General features: G+C 36.5%; 3 protein-coding genes across 3 annotated transcripts; 1 reads left to right on the forward strand and 2 right to left on the reverse strand.

The window, feature by feature from the left end:
• Positions 1-946: 946 nt before the first annotated feature.
• LOC115701477 (tRNase Z TRZ2, chloroplastic) lies at positions 947-7,575 on the reverse strand. Its single transcript, XM_030629290.2, has 8 exons — positions 7,033-7,575; positions 6,186-6,348; positions 6,048-6,118; positions 5,565-5,660; positions 5,366-5,479; positions 4,938-5,006; positions 4,492-4,566; positions 947-4,281 (listed from the first exon to the last, which is right to left on the reverse strand). Exons 1-8 carry the CDS (start codon positions 7,414-7,416, stop codon positions 4,192-4,194), a joined length of 1,062 nt encoding a protein of 353 aa, XP_030485150.2. The 5' UTR covers positions 7,417-7,575; the 3' UTR covers positions 947-4,191.
• On the forward strand, positions 1,056-1,988 carry LOC115699739 (mitochondrial import inner membrane translocase subunit TIM17-2). Its single transcript, XM_030627275.2, has one exon. It carries the CDS (start codon positions 1,056-1,058, stop codon positions 1,764-1,766), a length of 711 nt encoding a protein of 236 aa, XP_030483135.2. The 3' UTR covers positions 1,767-1,988.
• An 11,581-nt stretch (positions 7,576-19,156) lies between the features above and the next one.
• On the reverse strand, positions 19,157-23,028 carry LOC115700617 (putative BPI/LBP family protein At1g04970). The gene is made up of 6 exons (XM_030628225.2): positions 22,442-23,028; positions 22,136-22,275; positions 21,158-21,509; positions 20,742-20,993; positions 19,802-19,927; positions 19,157-19,713 (listed from the first exon to the last, which is right to left on the reverse strand). The coding sequence occupies exons 1-6, from the start codon at positions 22,865-22,867 to the stop codon at positions 19,522-19,524; spliced, it is 1,488 nt and encodes a 495-aa protein (XP_030484085.2). The 5' UTR covers positions 22,868-23,028; the 3' UTR covers positions 19,157-19,521.
• Between the last annotated feature and the right edge of the window lie 123 nt (positions 23,029-23,151).

A 23,151-nucleotide genomic window follows, 5' to 3' on the forward strand; every position in this document is an offset into this window, starting at 1 on the left:
GCGTCCTCCTCCCTAAGATTGGCTTAAAGTGAACTGTGATGCTAAAGTGGAGGTGACCAGCATGTGTATTGTGGTAGTTGCTAGAGACTATCAGGGTGAGGTGGATTAAGTGACTACTGTGTGGTTAGACTTCTATGATTTTCTCTGTGGCGAGGCTGATGCTTATTGTTTGGCTCTAAATTTGTGATTAAGGGATGCAAGTTTGTAATCGTAGAGAACGACTCTAGAGTGGTTATCAACTCTCTCAATAGATTGAAGTTAGGTGGGAGATTGAGAATTACTCTAATCATTGTAAAAGAACTTTCTTTTTTGTTGGTTGTTTATTTTCAAGTACTGCCATGACATGTAATTTTTTGGCTCGTAATGTGATAAAGTGGGCATTTTCCCACGATCACTATGCTTGGTTGAATGTTTCTTCTATACCTGTAAACATCTTTTTGTAATAACCGTGAGGTCTAATTTCATGTAAAAAAATTTATTTTTAAAAAAAATATAAGTTTTCCAAAAAAAAAAAAAGTTTTTGTTAAAAAAAAAGACCAAGTTTAATAATCAAAATATCTAATTTTTTTAACAAAAGGCAAAACATCTTTTGTAATGACTATTTTATGTAATGACAGATCGTTTAATGTAAACTTTTTTATTTAGGTTTTTTTTTTAATTTTTATACCTAAAAAATAGTTTTTTTTTTTTTGTATTTATACGGAATTCTACATCAAAATTCTTATTGCAAGTAATAGAGCAAAATCCGCAACTCACATAAAAATCACTTGAGAAACGAACTTAGAAACCTAAAGAGGAAATTTAAAAAAAAATAAAAAAAATAATATATAGGGTATTTAAAATGAAAAAGAAAAAAAAAGTTTTTGTTTAAAAAAAAACAAAAAAAGAAAAGTTTAATGGCCAAAATACCTAATATTTTTTAAGAAAGACAAAACAAAACAAAAGAGGGGAAGGAAGAAAGCCTTTAATCGATCTGTTTCTCTTTTCCACACCTTTAGGCGAAACCAGTAACCCTAGAACGAGTTGGGAAGATCTTTTACGCAAATTTATCTCTCATGGGAACTCCAGAGACTTCTAGGGAGCCCTGTCCGGATCGTATCCTCGACGATATCGGCGGCGCGTTCGGCATGGGGGCAGTCGGAGGTTCCGCTTTTCACTTCATCAAGGGCCTCTACAACTCTCCCAAAGGAGCGCGCCTCGTCGGTGGCTCCCAAGCCGTACGGATGAACGCGCCTCGAGTTGGTGGAAGCTTTGCCGTCTGGGGTGGCTTATTCTCCGCCTTCGACTGCACCATGGTCTACGTCCGCCAGAAGGAGGATCCATGGAACTCGATCATCGCGGGTGCCGCCACCGGTGGGTTCCTTCAGATGCGCCAGGGTTTAGGCGCGGCATCTCGCTCGGCTGCCTTTGGCGGCGTCCTCTTGGCTCTGATCGAAGGGGCTGGGATCATGCTTAATAAAGTCCTCAGCGAACAACAACAAGTGCCTGTCATGATAGATGAGCCCGCTCCTAATGTGGCTGGAATGCCTGGGTTTCCTCCAACAGGGCAATTACCGGGTCGGTTCCCGACGCAGCAAATTCCGGAGGTAAGTTCCGCTCCTGGGTCTGCTTCTGATTTGGGTTCAGGTTCAGGTTCAAAGTCGTGGCTTGGAGGATGGTTGGGTGGTGGGGATAAGAAAGAGCCCCAGACACCAAGTAGTGGAAGCGAGACGAAGATTTTGGAGAGCTTTGATGCGCCTCCAGTGCCTAGCTTCGAGTTCAAGTGATTTGGGGTTATCGGTTAAGAAGGTATGCTCGTGAAAGAGAGGTTTTTCCAAAGATTGCATTAGAAAATAAGTATACAAGCGTGAATTTTATTAGACCGCGTTTCACTTTTGTATGGGAAAATACTAATTTTATGCTGCAAATTTAAATTTTGAAATGTAATTAGTTACTTTTGATGTTCCTTCATTATAATGGGTGAAATTTTTGTTGAGTTATGACTCGAATAGTTGTGGTTCTGCTAACTACTAATTAACTCACTCTGTTAGTGTTGTTTGTGACTGGCCTTTAATTGAGCTGCTATCTTGTGTTGAAGCTGAAATAAAACTTGTTTAATGGCTTTGAATTAATTTCATCTAATGGTAGTTGTTCTGTTAACCACTAATTAACTCTGTAATTGGCCTTTAATTGAGCTGTTATCTTGGGCTGAAGAAGCTGAAATACAATTTTTTCTAATGGCTTTCAATTTCATCTAATGGTAGTTATGGTTGTAGCATGAAGAGAAGAGGTAGGGAGTATTTGATGGTGGAGCAGAGTAATGGCTAATATTTATTTGTTACGTGTTATTTTTGGTTTAGTTAAGGATATTTTTTTTCTTACTTTACTTTCATTTTTCGGAGGGTTGTTCATGGTCTTGATTTACGAAAATTTCTCTTGTTCTATTTACAATACACCATATATAAGCAAAGATTTCTGTTTGAAGAAGAAAACAGGTGGTAGATTGGTGCATCTGTAGACTGATTAATAGAAACAGCTTCAACCACTTTTACTTTCGATGCAATTGACCCTTCTCTCAAGTCTTTTCCGTTATAACTGTACAAAATGTTTATGTCTCCATGAATGAAGCTTAGAAATTCTGTATTATCTTTGTCGTTTTAATAGAGATGATAATATTAATACCTCAAGATCACCGATGAATCTCAATATTTATTGGATGCATATTGTGTGCTGTGCTGATGAAGCTCTAATATATTCAAATTGGGTCTCACTGAGCAGGAACAGAAGGAGAGCAGTAGTACACTTTTTTTGTATGTAGGTAATAGTTGGCCATTTCTTTTGGTATTTTGTGTGGTATGTTTCTAACTTGAAGAACACCTGGGAAGGGAGTTTCTCAATCAGTCGGCAATTTCAAAGCATGAAGCATCACAATTGATTTGGGAGAAGGTTATTTGAATATGCCTCGTTGTTTTGGGGGTATTGATGTAGTTTTTAGATTATTCATTTCACTACTTTTCTTCTGTTGTACAGCTATATTATTAAAAGATTATACTACCTAATTTGCATTTCTTGTGTGTATTCTTATAAACCAGAGTATACTAAATTGTTTCAATGCCTAGACATTCACCATCATCTTGTCCGGGTCTTTATGATGCCCTCAGGCTACTTCAACTTTAGTATTGTACATTATCTTATTGATCTTAAAATTTTAATGCGTTTTTTTTTGGGCTTGAAGTGCTTGCTCTAAGAAGGAATCTAATCAAATTAGTTGTTAAAGAACTCGAGTTTGCTATGTGTTTTAGCAATGATGGATGTAGAACTTAGAATGATGAATAATATGATGGATAGAGGAAGTATTAAGTAGTAAAGTAATTATTTTTCAATGGAGTGGTAAAGTAATTATTAGGGATGTTAGGCATAAGATGATTTTTTTTTAGCAACACATGTTAGTAAAAGTGTAATTTTAACAAGTAAAAAAAAAAGCAAGTGTAATTAAAGAGTTACTTGTGCACATGATAAAATCAAAGATTAGTAGACCAAGATTGGTTGCAGACAAATGGAGTAAATAAAACAGTGAGAGAAGGTGAAATCAAGTACATGCTTTGTTTTCTCGTTTGCTTAAAGGAAATTGAAAGAGAAAACAGAGAGAAATTGGGGTTGGGTTAAAGCTTTGGCCTTTAATACTTTGGATTGCTTAGACTTGTACACTGCTGAGATTGATTGACAGTGGATTTATCTAGGAGCTGTGAATCCTGCTTTGGATTTTGGATGTAAGATACTCATTTAGTCATCTGAACCAAGTAAATCGCTTCTCTCTCCCTCTTGCTTCATGTGAAATCCTTCAAGATTTGTACATTCTTGTCAATCATGGAAGCTAACCAATATTGACCAATATGAGGCAGCATAGAAAACTGTTATTATGGTTATTAGGTTATTCAATTAACGAGCATAGAAAGCTGATTTGTTGGAGAATGAGTTTCTAGTTTATTCAATAACTAACTCATATGGGCCCTTGAACAGTAATGTATATTTTAGTCATAATTTAATAATGTCTGCTACCCTATTTTGCAAAACAATTTACTACATAGACAAATTATAATGACAACACTTTTCAGAAAATATTATTGTAGATTACATACATTACATCTCTCATTCTCTCCTCTACTCGCTATAGTTTCTAATAGGGGAGAAACAAGAGCTCTACAATCTAAATTAAGTATGCATTGATCTGAAACCTTCTGTAAGAGGAACCACTTTTGCTGAAACTTTCGACTGCAACTTTGATACAGCCTGTCGAATGTCCTGCAATTGAAAGGAAGAACCAATCTACAAATTAACACGGTACATGGAAAATGAAGAAAGAGAAAACAAAATGAGAAAAGGGTCTTAAAAGTTTAGCTTCATTGAATGGCTTACTTCACCTTTTCTGGTAAAGTTGAAGCTGAAAACAATTGTCAACCAGTGTAAAATTAAAGATGAGAGGTGAACTTGTTCATAGAAGAGATTAATTACCTCTAAATGGTAACGTGAAGAGAAATGTGTCAGCAGAATTGACTTATTCCGAATCCACTCAGCATTTCTTATAATCTATCTCATTTTGAAGGAGGTTACAAAATAAAACAAATAAGTATGAGAAGAGACAGCGTAGTTACAAGTTAAAAAATTTGGTTACAAAAGCCCAATGTTAATTAAAATGACCCTATATATCATGATAAATTGTATCTATTACAACCACCCCAACAGAAATCCTGGAAAGATTCATGCCCATGAACGATCACAGGAGTAACAATTACCATTTCTCACATCATCTATGCTGGTAAGCTTTTAAATGTTTTGTTCCCTCTCATCTTATCATGTCCCCACCCCCTTAATCTTATAAAAAAAAATTCAAAAAATTAAAAATTAAAAGCAATGTTGACAGTAAATGAGCCTAACCTATAGCCTAAGTGTCAACATACCTCAAATATATGAGTGTGTCCATGTTGGCGTGCATGATCAATGCTGTAGTTTTCATCCAGGAAAGTTGCCTGTGAGCAATTTTCACACTTTCAGAATGAATTTTCACCAAACAGGTTGATATAATACATACAAAAAAACATGTAAAAGACTTGTTTGAGTGTTGTGCGGTGAAAGTATGCATACCCAGTAACTATTTATATATGTATATATATAAATATATAATTAGATAAATAACTCTTTATTTAGATAGTATAGCCATCTGGCCCATCTCCCTTTGTTACTTGTGTCAGGTAATTCTCCCAATTAAAGTCAGAAAACTTTCCTTTGCAAGGACTCAAGGAATAAACTCTTTTTTCTTCATATAAATATCAGATAATGACCAATAAATCCAACACAAAGCCTTTTCAAGAACACTAAATTATATTACCTCAGTTATAAGTATCTTTGCCCTCAAAGCATCAGCATTGAGTGGATCACGCATATATTCTGATGTTGTATCTCCTGTAAATGCCACCTCAGGAGACAGTATAGTATCGGTAATCTGAAACAGAAGCTAGAATGTGAAAAAGATATCACTTGGCATTGGCAAAGGAAGTAAGGAAAATCATCTGAAAGATATTACAAACCTCAACACCAGACTTCTTTATTTTCTCAATTTGTTTGCCTTTAAGATGAATGTACTGCTTTTTCAACTTTTTTCTAACTGAATAGATTACATAACCCTGCACATTACAGATTAACTTACATATGAATGGCCTACATACACAGCTAAGTTGCAAGACAATGCACTTAAGTATACAACATTCATTTACAATCAAGTCCCAAAGTTCACAGGTTTCATAAGTAACCATTGTCCTAACTTATGCATTTTTCAGCTGCCTAAAACTTTAAGCCTTCAGATACATATTTCCATCTCCCCAAGATGAAACTTGTATGCAGAAAAGTGATTCATAGCATTATAATCTCTTTCTAATGCCCGAAACCAGTAACTACCACCGAAGTAGGAAATCTTTTAAGTGGAAGCTAAGTTTACTACTTATAGCAGTCTGATAGCCAATCCTTTATTTAATTTCATAAATGCTCGAACAAAATAATTCAATGAAGCCAACCTGGCTAGGTATCACGTGTTGAGTTTTGAAAGGCCGGACAACAAGGTTGCTCCGCATTTCAAATGTTTCACCTAAATGCAAACACGTTAATTCCAGACCAAAGATTTGCAACACAACAAGCTAACTAAAGCTGCATACCAATATCCAGTGGAACCAAATCAAAGTTCAGCTCCACTTGGCCCATGGACCTGTGGATGTCAAATAATTTCTCCACGTCCTCTTTGATACAAGGAGGCACAACTATTGTCGGAGGTTTCAAGCTGTACAAACCACGGCTTGCAACATACATGGGTAGCCCACCCTGAAAGAATAAACATGCAATAACCATATAAGCTTACACTTCCAGATTACAATTACATTGCAAACTGAAGAAAATGGCTGCATAACAAGAAAATCTCAAATTACACATGCAAGGTCAAGATCATAAATTTGGTCCTACAGCTAGGAACTTTGATTATACTTTGAACTCGATGCTCTACTATATTATTTAATTCTCAACAATGTGGTTCACTAGAGTTCTTTCAACTGTTTAACTCAAACCAATTTTTGCAAGGTACATTAAAAAATCCCAGTGGGTATCATCATAGTTTGTTAGAGAGTCTCATATTGGTGAGTTAAAAAACGAGCAAAGAGTCGCTTGTGATTCGGTGATAGTGAGCCAAAAGTGCTGATTGTGATCGACCGTCCAAAATTGGTGAACAAAAGATAGCTATCGGGGACGTTAGAGAGTCCCATATTGGTAATGTGTAAAAAAATAATACTATATATAAGATGCATGGGCGAAAATTATGTGCAAAAAATAGTCACCGTCTTACCATACACACCAGAAAAAATGCACTTTTAAATGAGTCAAACATGTCAAATCGAACGAATTGGCAAGAACCACAAGACAACTTACACAAACTGACAATAGTAACATTTTTTTTTTCATTCATAAATTAGAAATTGAAGTTGGGTATCCATATAAGAAATAATAGGAGCTCACAATATGATCGAGATGAGCATGAGTGATGAAAACAAAATTCTGGTGAATAGCCCTGGTGGGACACCGCCCAATATCGAAAGCACATTTGAATTCAGGGACTATGACGCAAGTCTCTTGCCCACCAATGGAAATTCCCTCAATCGAATAGCCTTCCAAATCCATCCCCTTTCGAAGGACCTGCGACCTGGCAATCCGATACTCGTCATCTTCGATGGCTCGGCCGATGGCTGGCAAAAAGCCGGGCTCTTTGAGGGCGTTCACCACCGGACTCGGACGGGTGAGAAGTGGAAGTCTGCAAGTCTTTGATGGTGCAGCTGAAATGGGTTGGTGGGGTGAGAATAGCAGAGGAGCTTTGGATGGTGAAAGGGTCAGAGAGATATGCATTTTTGGATGACTGAGAGGAACACATATAAGAGATAATGAATGGGGGTTTTAGAGAGGTTTTTCAGTTATTTTTTTTTTCTTTTTTCTTTTTCCTCTTTTCTCTTTTGGCTTTTGGGAGGGATAATGCAAGAAAAATAAATGAACAATAGAAAAACTTCTTATTTATTTATGCTAGGATTTTCGTCCTCCAAACTATAAATTTGTTATAAATATTCTTTAAATTATTTGTAGCATTATAAATTAATTATTTTGTCAAATTTTGTCACAATTACTTAGTCAATTGTCACATTCACACTATTATAAATTGTACTACTTTACTCCTACATTCTACTTAAATTAGTTAGAATGTTTATTCGATTTCATTTACACAATTTTGTTTATAGGACATTCGATTCGCATTAAGTATAAATTTTATTTTTTGATCTAATTCAATTTGCAGAGTAGCTAAAATCTAATCTAATCTATAAAAGTACAAATTGGATCAATTGTTTCAAATTAATACTTTTTAATATTAATTAAAATATATATCGTTTTTCACATCACCAATCTCACTTAAATATCTATTATGTGTGGTTATGTAACAGATTTCTTTGTTTAACGAAATTTATTGGATTTTTACGTCAACTTAAACAAAATATCCCAATTAGTTAACATAATATTATTTATTAACTTTTTTTTTTTTTTTGAATAAAGATAAACTTCATTAACTTAAGAGCAATCGCTCAAAAGTACAACTTCAAGTTCTGAAGGGATAACATCCTTCGTGAACATACGATCAGCAAATAATCGAGACTGACGTGCAACCACATGTGCAGCTCGATTAGCAGAACGTTTAACAAATCTTAACGAAACATTGTTGAAAGACTCTAACAAGGACTTACAATCTTGAATTATTAAACCAAAACCCGAATACATCACTACTGAACTATGAATAGCTTGTACCGAGACTAAACTATCACTCTCCACGCTCGCTTGATTAAACGACTTGTCCTTCAACCAACTCAACGCCTCCCGTATGCCCATGGCCTCGGCAACAGCAGGATCGGGCTTCCCTGGCCGATACAGACCCACCACCGACAATAACTCAGCCTCACTGTCCCGCACCACGATTCCAATTCCAAACCGGCTGCTGCTGTCAAATATTGCAGCGTCCACATTAAGCTTGATCTCATTTGTCACAGGTTTAGTCCAAAGCTCATCACCCTTGTTGAAAAATTGAGGATTCAACGAAGGGTAATTTTCATTTAATTGAGCTTTTCTCCATTGATCAAGTGATCTTAAAGCAAACTGAACAACATCTTCCACAGACCGATTCTTTTGATCCCAAACCAGTTCATTCCTCGCCTTCCAAATTGCCCAACACAATGTCCCCGCTTGAGCAACCTTAAGCTCATCAACTCTGCCCATTAGATTTAGCAGCCACTCTTTAAAAGAGTCCCATACCCGAGTACCAATACTTAGCCCCAAATTCGACCAACAACCAGCAGCGAAGTCGCAATTTAAAAGGCAATGCGATATGGTTTCACTTGATACTAAACAAAAGGGACAACTATAATCCAAAGGAACCTTTCTATCAAAAAGTATCTTCCTTGTAGGCAAACAATTCGAAGCAGCCCTCCAAAGAACATCCTTGACAGTAGGCGGTACTTTTAAGCTCCAAAGGTTCTTCCAAAACATTGAATCAATGTCACTCACCCCTGCATTAGTCTCTTGGTTTATGAGCAATTGATATGCAGACTTGACCGAGTAAACACCAGCCCTTTCTTTAAACCAGTACCAAGAATCACGAGCCTCTCCAGCAGCAAGAGGAATGCCCAAAATAACTGCTGCATCAGCTGCATTAAACACATCCTGAACTACCTCTTCATCCCATTCGCGGCACCCAATCTTAAATAAGCTATGAACTCTATGATCATTGAACATAGAAAGATCAGAAGTAGGAGTGGGAAACTCCTCTCTAGGAAGCCACGGGTCCAATGCAAAACGAATAGAGAGACCATCCCCAACTCGCATTCTAAGTCCGGCCTTTAGCACACCTTGAGCCTCCACCAAACTCCTCCATATGAAACTTGGATTGGAGCCTAATTCAGCATTCAAAAAATCTCCATGAGAATAATATCTAGCTTTGAATACTCGGCTCACCAAGGAATTAGGATTAATAAGTAATCGCCAACCTTGCTTACCAAGCATAGCGATATTAAAATCACGAAGACTCCTAAATCCCATCCCTCCTTCAAGCTTATGCTTCGCTAAGCGGGACCAACTCATCCAACTAATTCCTTTGTTTTGGTTCCAAGAAGATTTCCACCAAAATCTTGCCATCAAACTCTCAATCTCCTTACACACTGTTGCAAAAATTATTAATTACTACGCAAGTGCACGCAATCAAGTAGTATACTCACGCAAGTGAGGTCGAACCACAGGGAATTGGATTAATTACTACTAAACTATACTTATAATTCTATTTGGCAAATCAAAAGTATTTATGATTGAAAAAGGAAGAAAGAAATTCAAGAAACTTAAAGAAACAAGTGAATATTAATCAAGATGAGAGATTAGGGAGACGAATCCTGTTGTTAAGTTACCAATGTTAATGTCTAATTGCTATCCTTCTCTTGAAGTGAATGACAAATTATAAATTAACCTAGCTCTTTTCAGATCTTCTAGGTTCTAAATCTCATGCTCTCTAATTAATCTCTTAATTAAACTAACATGAAATCAGCATTAAGCAATAATCTAAATGTCACAAAGGCTATGTAAATACTTTCGTTTCACATCAAAACCTAGACTATCCAATTTTAGCATTCTCAATTCTCACTTTTCAGATTTCGAATTGAGATCATAAAACATGTAAAAGGTGATCAATCTTGCACATGGAAATTAAACACAAATATGAATAGCGTTCACAATCAAGATGGAGGAATGACAATTAATCATTAACTAGGAAAAACTTAAACAACATTCATCATTCTCCCTAAATAGGAGTTTAGTTCAAAACATCCATAATTAACATTGAAATAGAAAAGAACATAGAAAAATTAAAGAGAAGAGAAAGAACTAGTTGAAGCAATTGATCCGGGTCGCCACAAGCCGCTCTTCTAGCCTCCTCCTTTGTTTCTAGGGCTCCAATTCTGAATGAACCCTAATTTTCACGAACTCCCTCTATTTAAACCAAATCTCATCTTTAAAATTCGTGAAATTACGAAACTGCCCAAAAATCCCGTCACTGGGGTCCCCGTCGCGACTGGCAATGCCCCCGTCGCGACGGGGTTAAGCAGCGAATTCTTGAAAATCCTTCTGCCAGTTCCCGTCGCGACTGGGATATTGCCCGTCGCGACGGGATTTGGCAGCAACATAATTTTTTGATTTTTCTTCTCAATTCTTTCACCACTTGTCCTCAATTCTTGTAAATACTTTCTTTAAACACCCGAGGACCTGAAACAAAAGAATCAAGCGTAAAATAGTCCTAAAACTAGAAACAAAGAGTGAAAACTAACCGAAAATACGACCCGAAACTTAGACTAATTTTAGCCTAACAAATTCCCCCAAACTAGATTCTTACTCGCCCTCGAGTAAGATAAATACTACTAACTACTAATCTACTAACTACGCTATCAGATAATCACAATACTACTGCCTCATGTGTTGTTCTCTTCTATTGCTCAAACTAGAATTTCAATTCCACCAACTCTAACAATTAATTTAGATGCTCAGTTTGTCACATACTGCACAAACACAAGATGACTTGACGCTCGAAACAATGTTATAATGGTTTTACTCTTTCCAACCATTCCACTACCCGATAACTCATATGCTTGCATGCTTACCTCTCTCCACTAATGTTGACAACATCCTTTCGAAATCAATAGGAATTTTTGAGGTTTATAAAGTATGGCTTAGATATTTGGAAAAGGAAAAACAATTTTTTTTTTTGCTAAAGATGTCGTAAGCACAACAAATAACCCACAAGCTTCTTTTAACTTCAGATTTCCCAAAGTGTTCCCACAACTAACCATGATTGAGAAATTTTTTTCTTTTCCCAACATCACTGAATTTTATTATTTTTCTTGAATCATGTTTTTTTCTTTTTTTTTTCAGTGATATTGATCTTACAACTTATCTCTTTTTTCTCAATCTTGCAAGTTTTTTTTTTCTATCTTCTCTCACACCATGTATTTTGCTCCCCCAAACTAATTATATAGCTTATGATATCATTGATAAAATAGTGAGGACAAAATTAACAGTGTGGATACATATTTCGGTTCCAACAGGTGAAGAACAAAACAAGTTTAGGCTCAAGAGGGTTAACTAAGGATAATCATTTCATGGTAGGCTTGAAAGGCTCAAACTATCCAACAAATGCCTAAATCATATTCCTATTGAATGTTGTCAAGGATTTCGCCTCAAAAGAATAAAACATGCAAGTTCTAAGCTATCCAGTCAATCTTACCACAAACCATAGTAAAACAATTATAACATATTTCACAGATCATCAAATTGCATTCTTACACATGTTATACAAGCATCCAAACTAATCCAAAGAGTTAACAAAATTAAGCACACAGTTATTTTGCAATTTTAGAGCACATTACATTAAACAACAACACACAGTTATCTTTTAGCTTATTGCCAATTCCTAACTAAAATAGAAAATTAAAGCAGAAAATTAAAAGTGCAGAAAATAAAAAATTTTTAAATCCCTCCCCCCAAACTAAAGATTCACATTGTCCCCAATGTGATATAATATTCAAGGTGAGAAGGACTTACCTGAACGCCACATCAACAAGCGGTTGACGCCCGTAATAAGCGTCATGCAAGAAAACTTGAAAATTGTTGTTATACTTGCCTTCAAGCTTGGCAAGTGATGAGTTTGAACTAAAATCAGCACCAACAACATAAGACTTTGGATGATGTGCTTGGGGAGAAGCCTTTCGTAGCTCGTAGAGGATATAATATGATGTAGATGAAATATATGGATTCATTGGTGGTTTATCAGTCAATATCATTGATGAAGTCGAATCAATGATGCCATGTTCTTCTTCATCCTCCAATGTCACAGTTTCTACACTTTCATCTAATAACTCTTCTTCTTGTTGCTCACTCTCCACTTGGCTATCCATACCCTCACTTGTGATTTCATATTCAATGATTTCCTCTTCACAAGGATCTTGGTCTTCAATTGTAGGCTCATTATCTTCCTTGTATTCAAATAATGACCCTTCTTCATTGTAGCAATAACTCTCATAACTTTCATTATTGGAGTTATTACATTCTGAATCATGAGCCACTGAATTATCACATAAGGATCTCACCATGTCAGTTAAGCGATTAATCTCTCCAGGAAGTGATTGTAGAAGTGATAGTAGTTGCTCCTCTTTTTCAGCTTGTTGGGATGAATTTGGGCAATAAGGTGGGTATTGGTGACTCCAACCCTGAAGTGATGAATCCCAATGCCAGTCGTAATCAAAATCTGCCATGTTATTCAATAGATCTATTACGTCATAGCCTCTCATTAATAGAGACGCTCCAGTGACCTCTGCTCCATAATTAACCCAGCTTCTTGTTTCATCATTAAGTCCATTATAAAAGAGCCACGTAAAACATCCACTTGAGAAAGTGGGATAACATCTCTCTCCAAGCTCTTTAAATCTCCTCCAAGCAGAATAGAATGGTTCATTGTGTTGTTGAGCAAAATCCTCAAGATATAGCATCTGGATTTATCTTGCAGGTCAAACTCATAAGTAAAACATTAGTAAAATAAAAAATATAAATAAAATAAAACTAAATTAGTACTAAAAAGATAAAAAAAATTGAAACAACAAAATTAATACTAAAACTAAAAAGAAAAACCAAATTAGAACAAAATTTAATTTTTAATAATATTACAAAATTTAATCTAAAAGAAACAAATTAGAAATAAGCAAAAAATTAACCAAAGTAGAAGTTAGTATAATTTTATGTAATATCAATCTTTATACAATTCCCCGGCAACGGCGCCAAAAACTTGTTGCGAAAATTATTAATTACTACGCAAGTGCACGCAATCAAGTAGTATACTCACGCAAGTGAGGTCGAACCACAGGGAATTGGATTAATTACTACTAAACTATACTTATAATTCTATTTGGCAAATCAAAAGTATTTATGATTGAAAAAGGAAGAAAGAAATTCAAGAAACTTAAAGAAACAAGTGAATATTAATCAAGATGAGAGATTAGGGAGACGAATCCTGTTGTTAAGTTACCAATGTTAATGTCTAATTGCTATCCTTCTCTTGAAGTGAATGACAGATTATAAATTAACCTAGCTCTTTTCAGATCTTCTAGGTTCTAAATCTCATGCTCTCTAATTAATCTCTTAATTAAACTAACATGAAATCAGCATTAAGCAATAATCTAAATGTCACAAAGGCTATGTAAATACTTTCGTTTCACATCAAAACCTAGACTATCCAATTTTAGCATTCTCAATTCTCACTTTTCAGATTTCGAATTGAGATCATAAAACATGTAAAAGGTGATCAATCTTGCACATGGAAATTAAACACAAATATGAATAGCGTTCACAATCAAGATGGAGGAATGACAATTAATCATTAACTAGGAAAAACTTAAACAACATTCATCATTCTCCCTAAATAGGAGTTTAGTTCAAAACATCCATAATCAAATCCATAATTAACATTGAAATAGAAAAGAACATAGAAAAATTAAAGAGAAGAGAAAGAACTAGTTGAAGCAATTGATCCGGGTCGCCACAAGCCGCTCTTCTAGCCTCCTCCTTTGTTTCTAGGGCTCCAATTCTGAATGAACCCTAATTTTCACGAACTCCCTCTATTTAAACCAAATCTCATCTTTAAAATTCGTGAAATTACGAAACTGCCCAAAAATCCGAATCCCTTTGGGGTCCCCGTCGCGACTGGCAATGCCCCCGTCGCGACGGGGTTAAGCAACGAATTCTTGAAAATCTTTCTGCCAGTTCCCGTCGCGACTGGGATATTGCCCGTCGCGACGGGATTTGGCAGCAACATAATTTTTTGATTTTTCTTCTCAATTCTTTCACCACTTGTCCTCAATTCTTGTAAATACTTTCTTTAAACACCCGAGGACCTGAAACAAAAGAATCAAGCGTAAAATAGTCCTAAAACTAGAAACAAAGAGTGAAAACTAACCGAAAATACGACCCGAAACTTAGACTAATTTTAGCCTAACACACACCCCAACCGGTAGTAAAAATACGCTCATAGCGTAGGTAGGTAACGATTGCACCACCGTTTTAATCAACACCTCCTTACTCGCACAAGACAAGAACTTAGTATCTCAACTTTTGATGCGCTTTAGAACCTTCTCTTTAAGAAATCCCAACACAGTGTTTTTATTTCTACCAATCGTACTTGGGAGACCCAAATAAGTACTATTAGCATCAGCTTCAATCATTCCCAAAGCCACACAAATCTGACTTCGAGTGTCCTCCCTGGTATTGGAACTAAAGAAAACCGAAGACTTCGCCTTATTAACCACTTGACCCGATGCTACTTCAAACAAACGAAGCATTTCCAAAACTCGATTAGCCTCCTCCCCCGAAGCTTGACAATATATATAGTTGTCGTCGGCAAACAACATATGAGATACTCGAGGGGCACCATTAGCTACTCGGCAACCATGTAACAACTGGTTCCGTTCATACTTTCTCACAAGAGCTGAGAAGCCTTCAGCACACACAATGAACAAGTAAGGAGAGATTGGGTCTCCTTGGCGAATTCCCCTTGAAGGGACAATCGGCCCCAACCTTCTTCCACCATGAACAATATGATAACGAACCGAGGCAACACAACTCAAAAGTAAATCCACCCACCGCTCAGCAAAACCCATCTTCCTCAACGTTTCATTCAAAAATCTCCACTCCACTCTATCATATGCTTTACTCATATCGAGTTTTAAAGCCATATAACCTTGCTTCCCACCCGTTTTCCTTTTCAAGTAATGCATAACTTCAAAGGAAACCATTATATTATCCGAAATAAGTCTCCCCAGGATAAACGCACTTTGAAAATCAGACACAACTTGATCAAGAACCTTCTTCAACCGATTTGCCAAGACTTTTGAAAGAACTTTATAAACCACATTACATAAGGAAATAGGCCGCAACTCCGTCATGTTACAAGGAGTATTCTTCTTCGGAATCAACACGAGATTAGTATCATTTAAACCGATTGGAAGCATCCCCGTGTTCATAAACTCCCGAACTAGTCGAACCACATCTCTCCCCACAATATCCCAGTATTTCTGATAAAACCCCAGACTCATTCCATCCGGACCAGGAGATTTATCAGGGTGCATTTGAAAGAGCGCCACCCGAACCTCTTCCTCCTCCACCATATCAAGAAGAATAACATTTTGAGAATCTGTAATAGAAGGTTGAACTTCATCTATTACACTACTAATATCAACATTAGAGGCTTCAAACAGCTTATTAAAATAATCCAACATCACTCCTCCCAAACCGGATTCCCAGTCCACCCACACCCCATCATCTCTTTGAAGACGCTGAATATGATTTTGCCTCTTCCGTGAACTAGCCAAGCTGTGAAAATATTTGCTATTCGTGTCCCCAGACCGAAGCCAAAATTGCTTGGATCTTTGCTTCCAATAAACTTCTCGTTGCGTTAAGATCTCAAACAACTCCTCTTGCTTCTCACGGTGCAACTTAACCGAAGCTTCATCTCTCTTTTTCTTCAAAATTCTAACAACCCTTTTACAATTACTCAATCTTTCTTTGAAATTCCCGGTAAAATCCTTCCCCCAAACTTCCAAGGCTTCGCCACAACTTTTAATTTTATCAACTAAATCCCTCCCATTCAAAGCTTCCCAATTACTCCGAACAACCTCTCTACACATAGGCTCGCGTAACCAAGCATTTTCAAAACGAAAAGAGCGAGTATGCAAACCTGAAGAGTAAGCTTCCAGAGCTAGGATAATGGGGCAGTGATCCGAAGTAGATATCTCCACGTTATACAGTTTAGCCAAGGGAAAAAACTGAAGCCAAGAATAAGAAACTAAAGCTTTATCTAACCTCTCTTCCACCCAATTACTTGAACCTTTTCCTTTCTCCCATGTAAACGGATACCCTTCCAAACTCAAATCAATTAAACCGCAATGATCAAGAGCAGCCCGAAATCCTTCCACTAGCCAATTAGGATAACTCCGTCCCCCTCTCTTCTCATCTTGTCCTCCCAAATTATTCATATCGCCGATCAAACACCAAGGAAGCTGAGACTCTAAGTGCAAGGATCGGAAAAGATTCCAAGTATTTCTCCTTAAAGCTCTATTGGGTTCACCATAAATTCCAGTCAATCTCCATTGCATTCGGTCATTAACATTAATAATTACGTCAATATGGTTATTAGACAAACCTCTCAACATGGCCATCTTTTGATCTTTCCAAAATAACGCAAGCCCACCACTATGACCTTGGGCTTCCACAACAAAACAACCCTCAAAGCCCAATTGGACTTTAACTCTCTCAACCACATCTTTTCTACATAAAGTTTCACATAGAAAAATAACATCGGGCCTCTTTTGAACAACTAAGTCCTTTAGGAATTGAACAGCCCGTGGGTTCCCAAGCCCACGGCAATTCTAACTCAAAGTGATCATGATGAAAGGCGGGTCTGGAAACCAGAACTCGCCAACTTCTCGTTTTTTGAACTCGTCTCCACCCGAAGCCCTCTTGTTCCATATCTTCATAATGCAAAACACCTACCACAGGCCCACCACCACTTGGCCCGATATTACCAACAAGCCCACCCACTCCATTAACACCCTTACCATCAGCCCTTTTCCTCTTAGGATCCGAATAGGCAATATAATCATTGCTATTAATCACATGAATATCTTCCTTATTACCATTTGAATCTCCCCCCACTATCTCCTCCCTCAAATCACGCACCATAACTCCCCCTCCCCCAATTTTAGCTGCCAGCCCACGATTACCTCTTCCCTCAATCGCCTCCTCATCCATCACCGTCTGTCCAGCCCCAAACATCGCCGGAGTCACTACATCCGAACTGCCTTCCCCTTTCTCGATCACTCCCCCAGCAGCCCCTGACCGGAGCCATTTTGCTCGATGACGACCAGCGCCATGCCGAAGCCCTTTCAGTCGGGAACTTTCGCGCTACCTCTAGCTATAGGTCTTTCTTTCATTTTATTTTTCGATTTGACTCCGGAGAAAATGTTGCTATGAAGGTGTCTTAGGAAATAGCTAGCACTATTGAATACAAGTTAGGGTTGCAAACATGGATGGGCTGAGTTGGAATTATTTATTACTTTGTTAATGAGTGCATTGAAATATAAATAAATTTATGATTGGAACTTTCTACATGTATGAATAGGCATCTGACTATGCTTTGGTTATTCTAGATTGTTTAAATACAGATAGGCAATTGGTTTTGGAATTTGGTGTTTTATTAAGTGTGAAGTTCTGACAAACTAGATTCTGAAGCAGAGGCATGTTAGGTCTTCAGAGTTATTGGGATTCTGCATATGCCGATGAGTTGACTAATTTCTGCGAACATGTCCATTCTGGTGAAGTTTGGTACAATATACTTTACCACAGCTTTTACTTCTAATGACTTCATACGCGAGGCCTTTTATCCCTCGTGGATCTCAAACCTAGTTCTTATCTCAAAACTAAACGACACTTGGAGGACTTGTATTGATTTTTAGACTTGAATAAGGCATGTAATGACCGTTACACTTAAACATGAGATTAGTGGGTCATTTAACACTAATTAATCTGACTATGTGATAATTTATGTATTTTATGCTTTATAGACCCTATTTTATTGCTTGAGGATTTCATGATTTTCGTGGAAGTTTGTATTTTCTTTCCTTTATGTTTATTTAAGACATTTATGTATTTGGTTATTTTCTGATCAGAAATAAAGTTTTTAGTTCATTCACTCTATTTTGTTGTTTAAGTCTGACCTTACTTTGGTTTAAGGAGGACCATTTAGAAATAGGCATGTTCCGTTCACATTGCATGTAATTTTCATGCTACGCATTCATGATTGATCTATGTCATTGGGCTATATTTGTATATGTGACAATTGATGGGTTTAGTCATGATTGATATGACGAAAATCGCTTTGATCCTAAATGGGTATAGTTGATGGACGAGATTGTTGTGAATACCTTTACATAATAGGAAATTTTAAGCTCACAAGGTTATACATTTATAAGGTAACATATGTTGCCCAAGTGAGAAATTGTTGGATTAAAATCCTATGTGGGCACATGTGTATAATGTATATGCTATTATAAAGTGTGATACAAAATTAAGTGACGAATTTTGTGTAGATACCATAAGTTAATTTATAATTTATTGAGGGGCCAAATTATAAATACACAAAACTCATTATAATGAGACTATAAATAAGTAGTAGTCCCCAAGAAACACTGTATTTCCGTATTCTCTCTTTCTCCAGAGAAAATACTTTAAGAAATAGTGTATTCTTAAAAGATCGTAACATTTTCTAAAATCTCCAACAATGACTTCAGATTAGTGCTTTTACTCAACTTCTATCATCATTTTCTTCTTTTAATTTTTTTTTGATGAATTTTCTTCTTTAATTTAACCAAATTCTGTAGATTTATAATTTAAGGTTTTCTGAGTGTTTTATAAATCTTAACAAGATCATTATAGTAACATTAGTAAAGATTCTAAAGAAACATTAATCACCTTTTGAATCAGCTAATTTTTATGGCCTCTCTATATAGTAAACTTGGTCAATTGTGGGGTTTACTTTCATACTTGCAAATTGTCAGGTATTAATGACTGACAAACTTACGTTTGATAAGGATAAATTACATGTTTGCTAGCGTTTCTGTAATCTTCAAAGAATAATTGAAGGAGAAAAACTGAAAAATGTGTGTGAGAGAGAAAGAGGGAGAGAGATCGTTGGTGTTGGCACATACAAAGACAAGACTGTACAGCAGAATGAAAGGTAATCCTTGGCTGTTTCATTTCGTTCCATATGCATTTCAACGGGCTGATGTATTATCATGTGTTTATATACACTTGGAGAAGACTAGGAGTAGAGATAGATTAGACGAGTGAGATTTGCTTCAAACTATCTGTATAATTTAAGTCACTGCAGACTGTAATTCTTGAGTTTGAGCAGATTAGTTGGGCATTTTGCAGGGTGAAGCCATGAATGATTGGTAAGGGGAATCCTTTTCCGAGAATTCCATTGGTGTATGGTAAGAAGACAGTTTGAACAAAAGTCCAAATCACAGGCTGCAAAATAATAGGATATGAATAAGTTAATAAAACATACTTATAAATTACATTTTGTATCAAGTAAACCATGTCAAAAGAAGAGTACCTGTATAAGATACAAGTGTAGATTACCAACTTTACTCCACTTCAATGACATTGTGAAGTCGTTCAATCTCACACTCCCAGCAAGGTTATTCCCTATAATTTTAGTTGAAGCAGAGGTACGAATCACCTGTAAGACAGAAGTGATAATAGTTTTTAGGTCTGGGGTAGAGGGAGATGGAGCATCATAATCAGAAATTATATCAAGTAGAGCAGAGAAATAGCCTCAAAAAACCAAATAAGAAAACACCAAAGCTGCTCAACCATGAAAAGGGTGCACACATGTGACAACATGAAGCAGCAGAGACAAAAGATAATTTCGTTTGTAATGTTCAAAATACTTCTACTGTGTGCTCAAGAATGTTTGAAACTTTAAAAAACTTTCCTTGCTCCAAGAAAAAATTTGTAGAAGAACCTTAAGTCTTTCTAAATGCTGCATACTTCCTAGGCTCTTTTAGTGGTTCAATACCTCCTCCATCAAGTCGAAGAACCCTTTTTGCACAATGTCCAATAATAGTAAGGGTAACTAAATTAACAGCTTGTGTATTCTTAGTATGGGAAGTAATATGAAGAACACTAGAGATCACATACAATTTCAATTCTTCAAATACGACAATATATGCCTAATAGACAGTATTAATATGTATAGTTTTGAAAATAACATTACTATTAATAGCAAAGGTCCCTTGTGTATTACTTCTTCTAGACAACCTTTAGTCAAATTGAGACCAGTGATGGTAACATGTTTTGAACACAAACGTTTTTATGTTGAGTTGACAACCACATCACCACAATCATCATAACAAGTTTATACTGTTGATGGAAAAGTGGAAACCAAGAAAAGAAAAGGTACACAGAGACATGTTTTATATGATAGAAGAAAACAAAGGACATAATAAGTTCAATTATAATAGAACATTTTAATGTTAGAATCATAATCTTACCAATGAGATACATGCAACTGGAGTAATTTTTTCACTTGCTTCCACGACATCAATTATCAGGTCTGCATACACAGTACTATCAATACCACGATCTGAGATCACTATGACAGGAGCTGACGATAAGGAAATGTTCAAATTCATATCATCATTGGGATACTTCCTGTACAGTTGGGGAATAATAAATCTCCATCCAGCAGTGTTTAAAAGAGACTGATCTGGTATTTTATCTACAATCCACCGCATAAAATCTGCCTGCCCAGATATAAGAACTTTATTTTAACATAAAACTAAAAGACAAAACCATATTATATTATAAACAACAGATGTAGTTTAAAAAGCACGAATAGAAGTCATGAATTTTGTGTGAAAACAAATAATATAGGATTTTCCACACTTTCTTAATGTTACAGACTTACATTGAAGTATAAGGCAGATGCCGAGTTAAAGACAGCCTCATCCAATGAAATTCCGAGCATTTTGGGTGGATCCTCGCAAGCACTCAAAGATTGTGAATTCTTCTCAGTATATCTAGGAACTGGGGCATTTCTACTTGAAGTAAATAAACCATTGATGTCAAACCCAATGGAAGAATTACTCAGTAAAGGCACATTCACTAGTGTCACATTCAGAGAACCATTATCATCCAATGGAATTTCCTTTGGAAGAGCTTGCAGAAATGAATCAAGCTTCAAAGTCCCTTCTTTGAGTTTCTTGGTGATACCATTCTCCACTGCAGACTCTATTTCTTCTTCAAAGGCATCAATCAACCTAAGTGATTGAAAGAGATCAAGGATTAAAAAGCATAAAATCAGATTCAGACCCTTCCTTAAACTAAATGATAAGAAAAGCCCATCAAGAATGTGTAGTGTGCAATACAAAGCCAAAATACTTATTCTCCAAAAAATTATAGCACTGCCAAAGAAAAAGAACTATGACTCTGAGCAAACAGCGAAAAGAGATTTCAGTTTGACTATTCTAAACACTGCCATTGGTTAAGTTCGATCAACCACTATACTTGAGCCTCCCATTTTCTTCAGTAGAGAGATAAAAACGCTGAGAAGAATATGTAGATTGCAATGCAAAATCGTCCAAATTACTTAACATAGGACAGTCAAGGTAGAAGAACTGTTCCTTCAGGTAAAAAACAAGGGAGATTTCAAAGTCAATTTTGGAGTGTTGAAGGGTAAAAGTGGATGATTAGCGAGAACAGCGGAGCCTTCAAGACATTTTACACTTGAGTTAATCTGAGTACGGATAATGACCAGTAATCACAGAGGTCTCAAGCTAGTTTACAAGTGAAAAGTGTGATAACACATACATATTTTCCCTTTTTCGAGAGGAGCCAAACAAAACGATAGTACTCTACAGCAAAACAATTGAAAAAATTTGCATACCCTTGATAAAGCCACGAAGCTCCTCCATCCAAATTTATGGAGATTTCTTTAACTAAACATCCACAGTCCAAAAGTGAAAGCTTCAGCGTTCCTTCTTGGATCTCCAAACCTAAAGTAAGCCCAACTTCCATGCCTTCAACCTTAACCAGGCAAGATAAGAATGCATTATTTATCAAATTATCTTCATTAGAAAAAAGGTAAGAGAGACCAATTTATCCAATAAATTGTCTCTCTCTAAATATATGTATAATTATGATATAAAAGAACGAATTATAACTAGACAATCATTAAAGTACGAAACCATACCTGAATTGAGGCACTTCCTTCATCTGAAACATAGATGGGAAAAAGCCAAGTACTGTAACTATAGCGCCAATTCATGGTCAAACTACAAGTTATCCCGGAAGCAACAATGGCGATTCCCGTATCGCCGGGCTTGACATACGATGATGATCCAACATCAATTCCATGTATTGTGATGTTCGATAACACCATTTGAACGCCACCCAAAAATGGTATTTTCATGGACTTCTTAATCGGAGCAAGTTCGAGTGGTATAATGGAAGAAATCGCCTTGGTAACGAGCAAGTCCTTTACAAAATTAAGTCCCTTTTGGGAAATTTCGACAGAGGTGAACGATTCACCACTTGATTGGAGCTTTGTTTGAGCTTGAATGAAGAACGCCGCCGTCAGAAGGAGAAGAATCATCGGCGCCGGTGCTGCCCCTGCCATGGCGGGGTTGGTTGGATAATATCTGGTCGTGTTGAGTGTTTTGGCACAAAAACAAAAGCTTTAAATTTAATCAAATCCAATGCTGACTAAACTTCTTGACAAAGACGCTAAAGCTCTAGAGGAAATGACAAAAAGACCCATGCATTTTTTAGTCTATTTCAGAATTATCTTTTGGGCTATTTATTTGAATGCTGTATATATAACTAGGCAAAAATTAAAATAAAGAACGATGCTCTTTGTGGGGAAGCGGCGGCGTGCTGTTTAGCCTTAGAGGCAGCTAGGAC

Source organism: Cannabis sativa, chromosome 8 (genome assembly GCF_029168945.1).
Source record: "Cannabis sativa cultivar Pink pepper isolate KNU-18-1 chromosome 8, ASM2916894v1, whole genome shotgun sequence".
Classification (NCBI taxonomy): Eukaryota; Viridiplantae; Streptophyta; class Magnoliopsida; order Rosales; family Cannabaceae; genus Cannabis; species Cannabis sativa.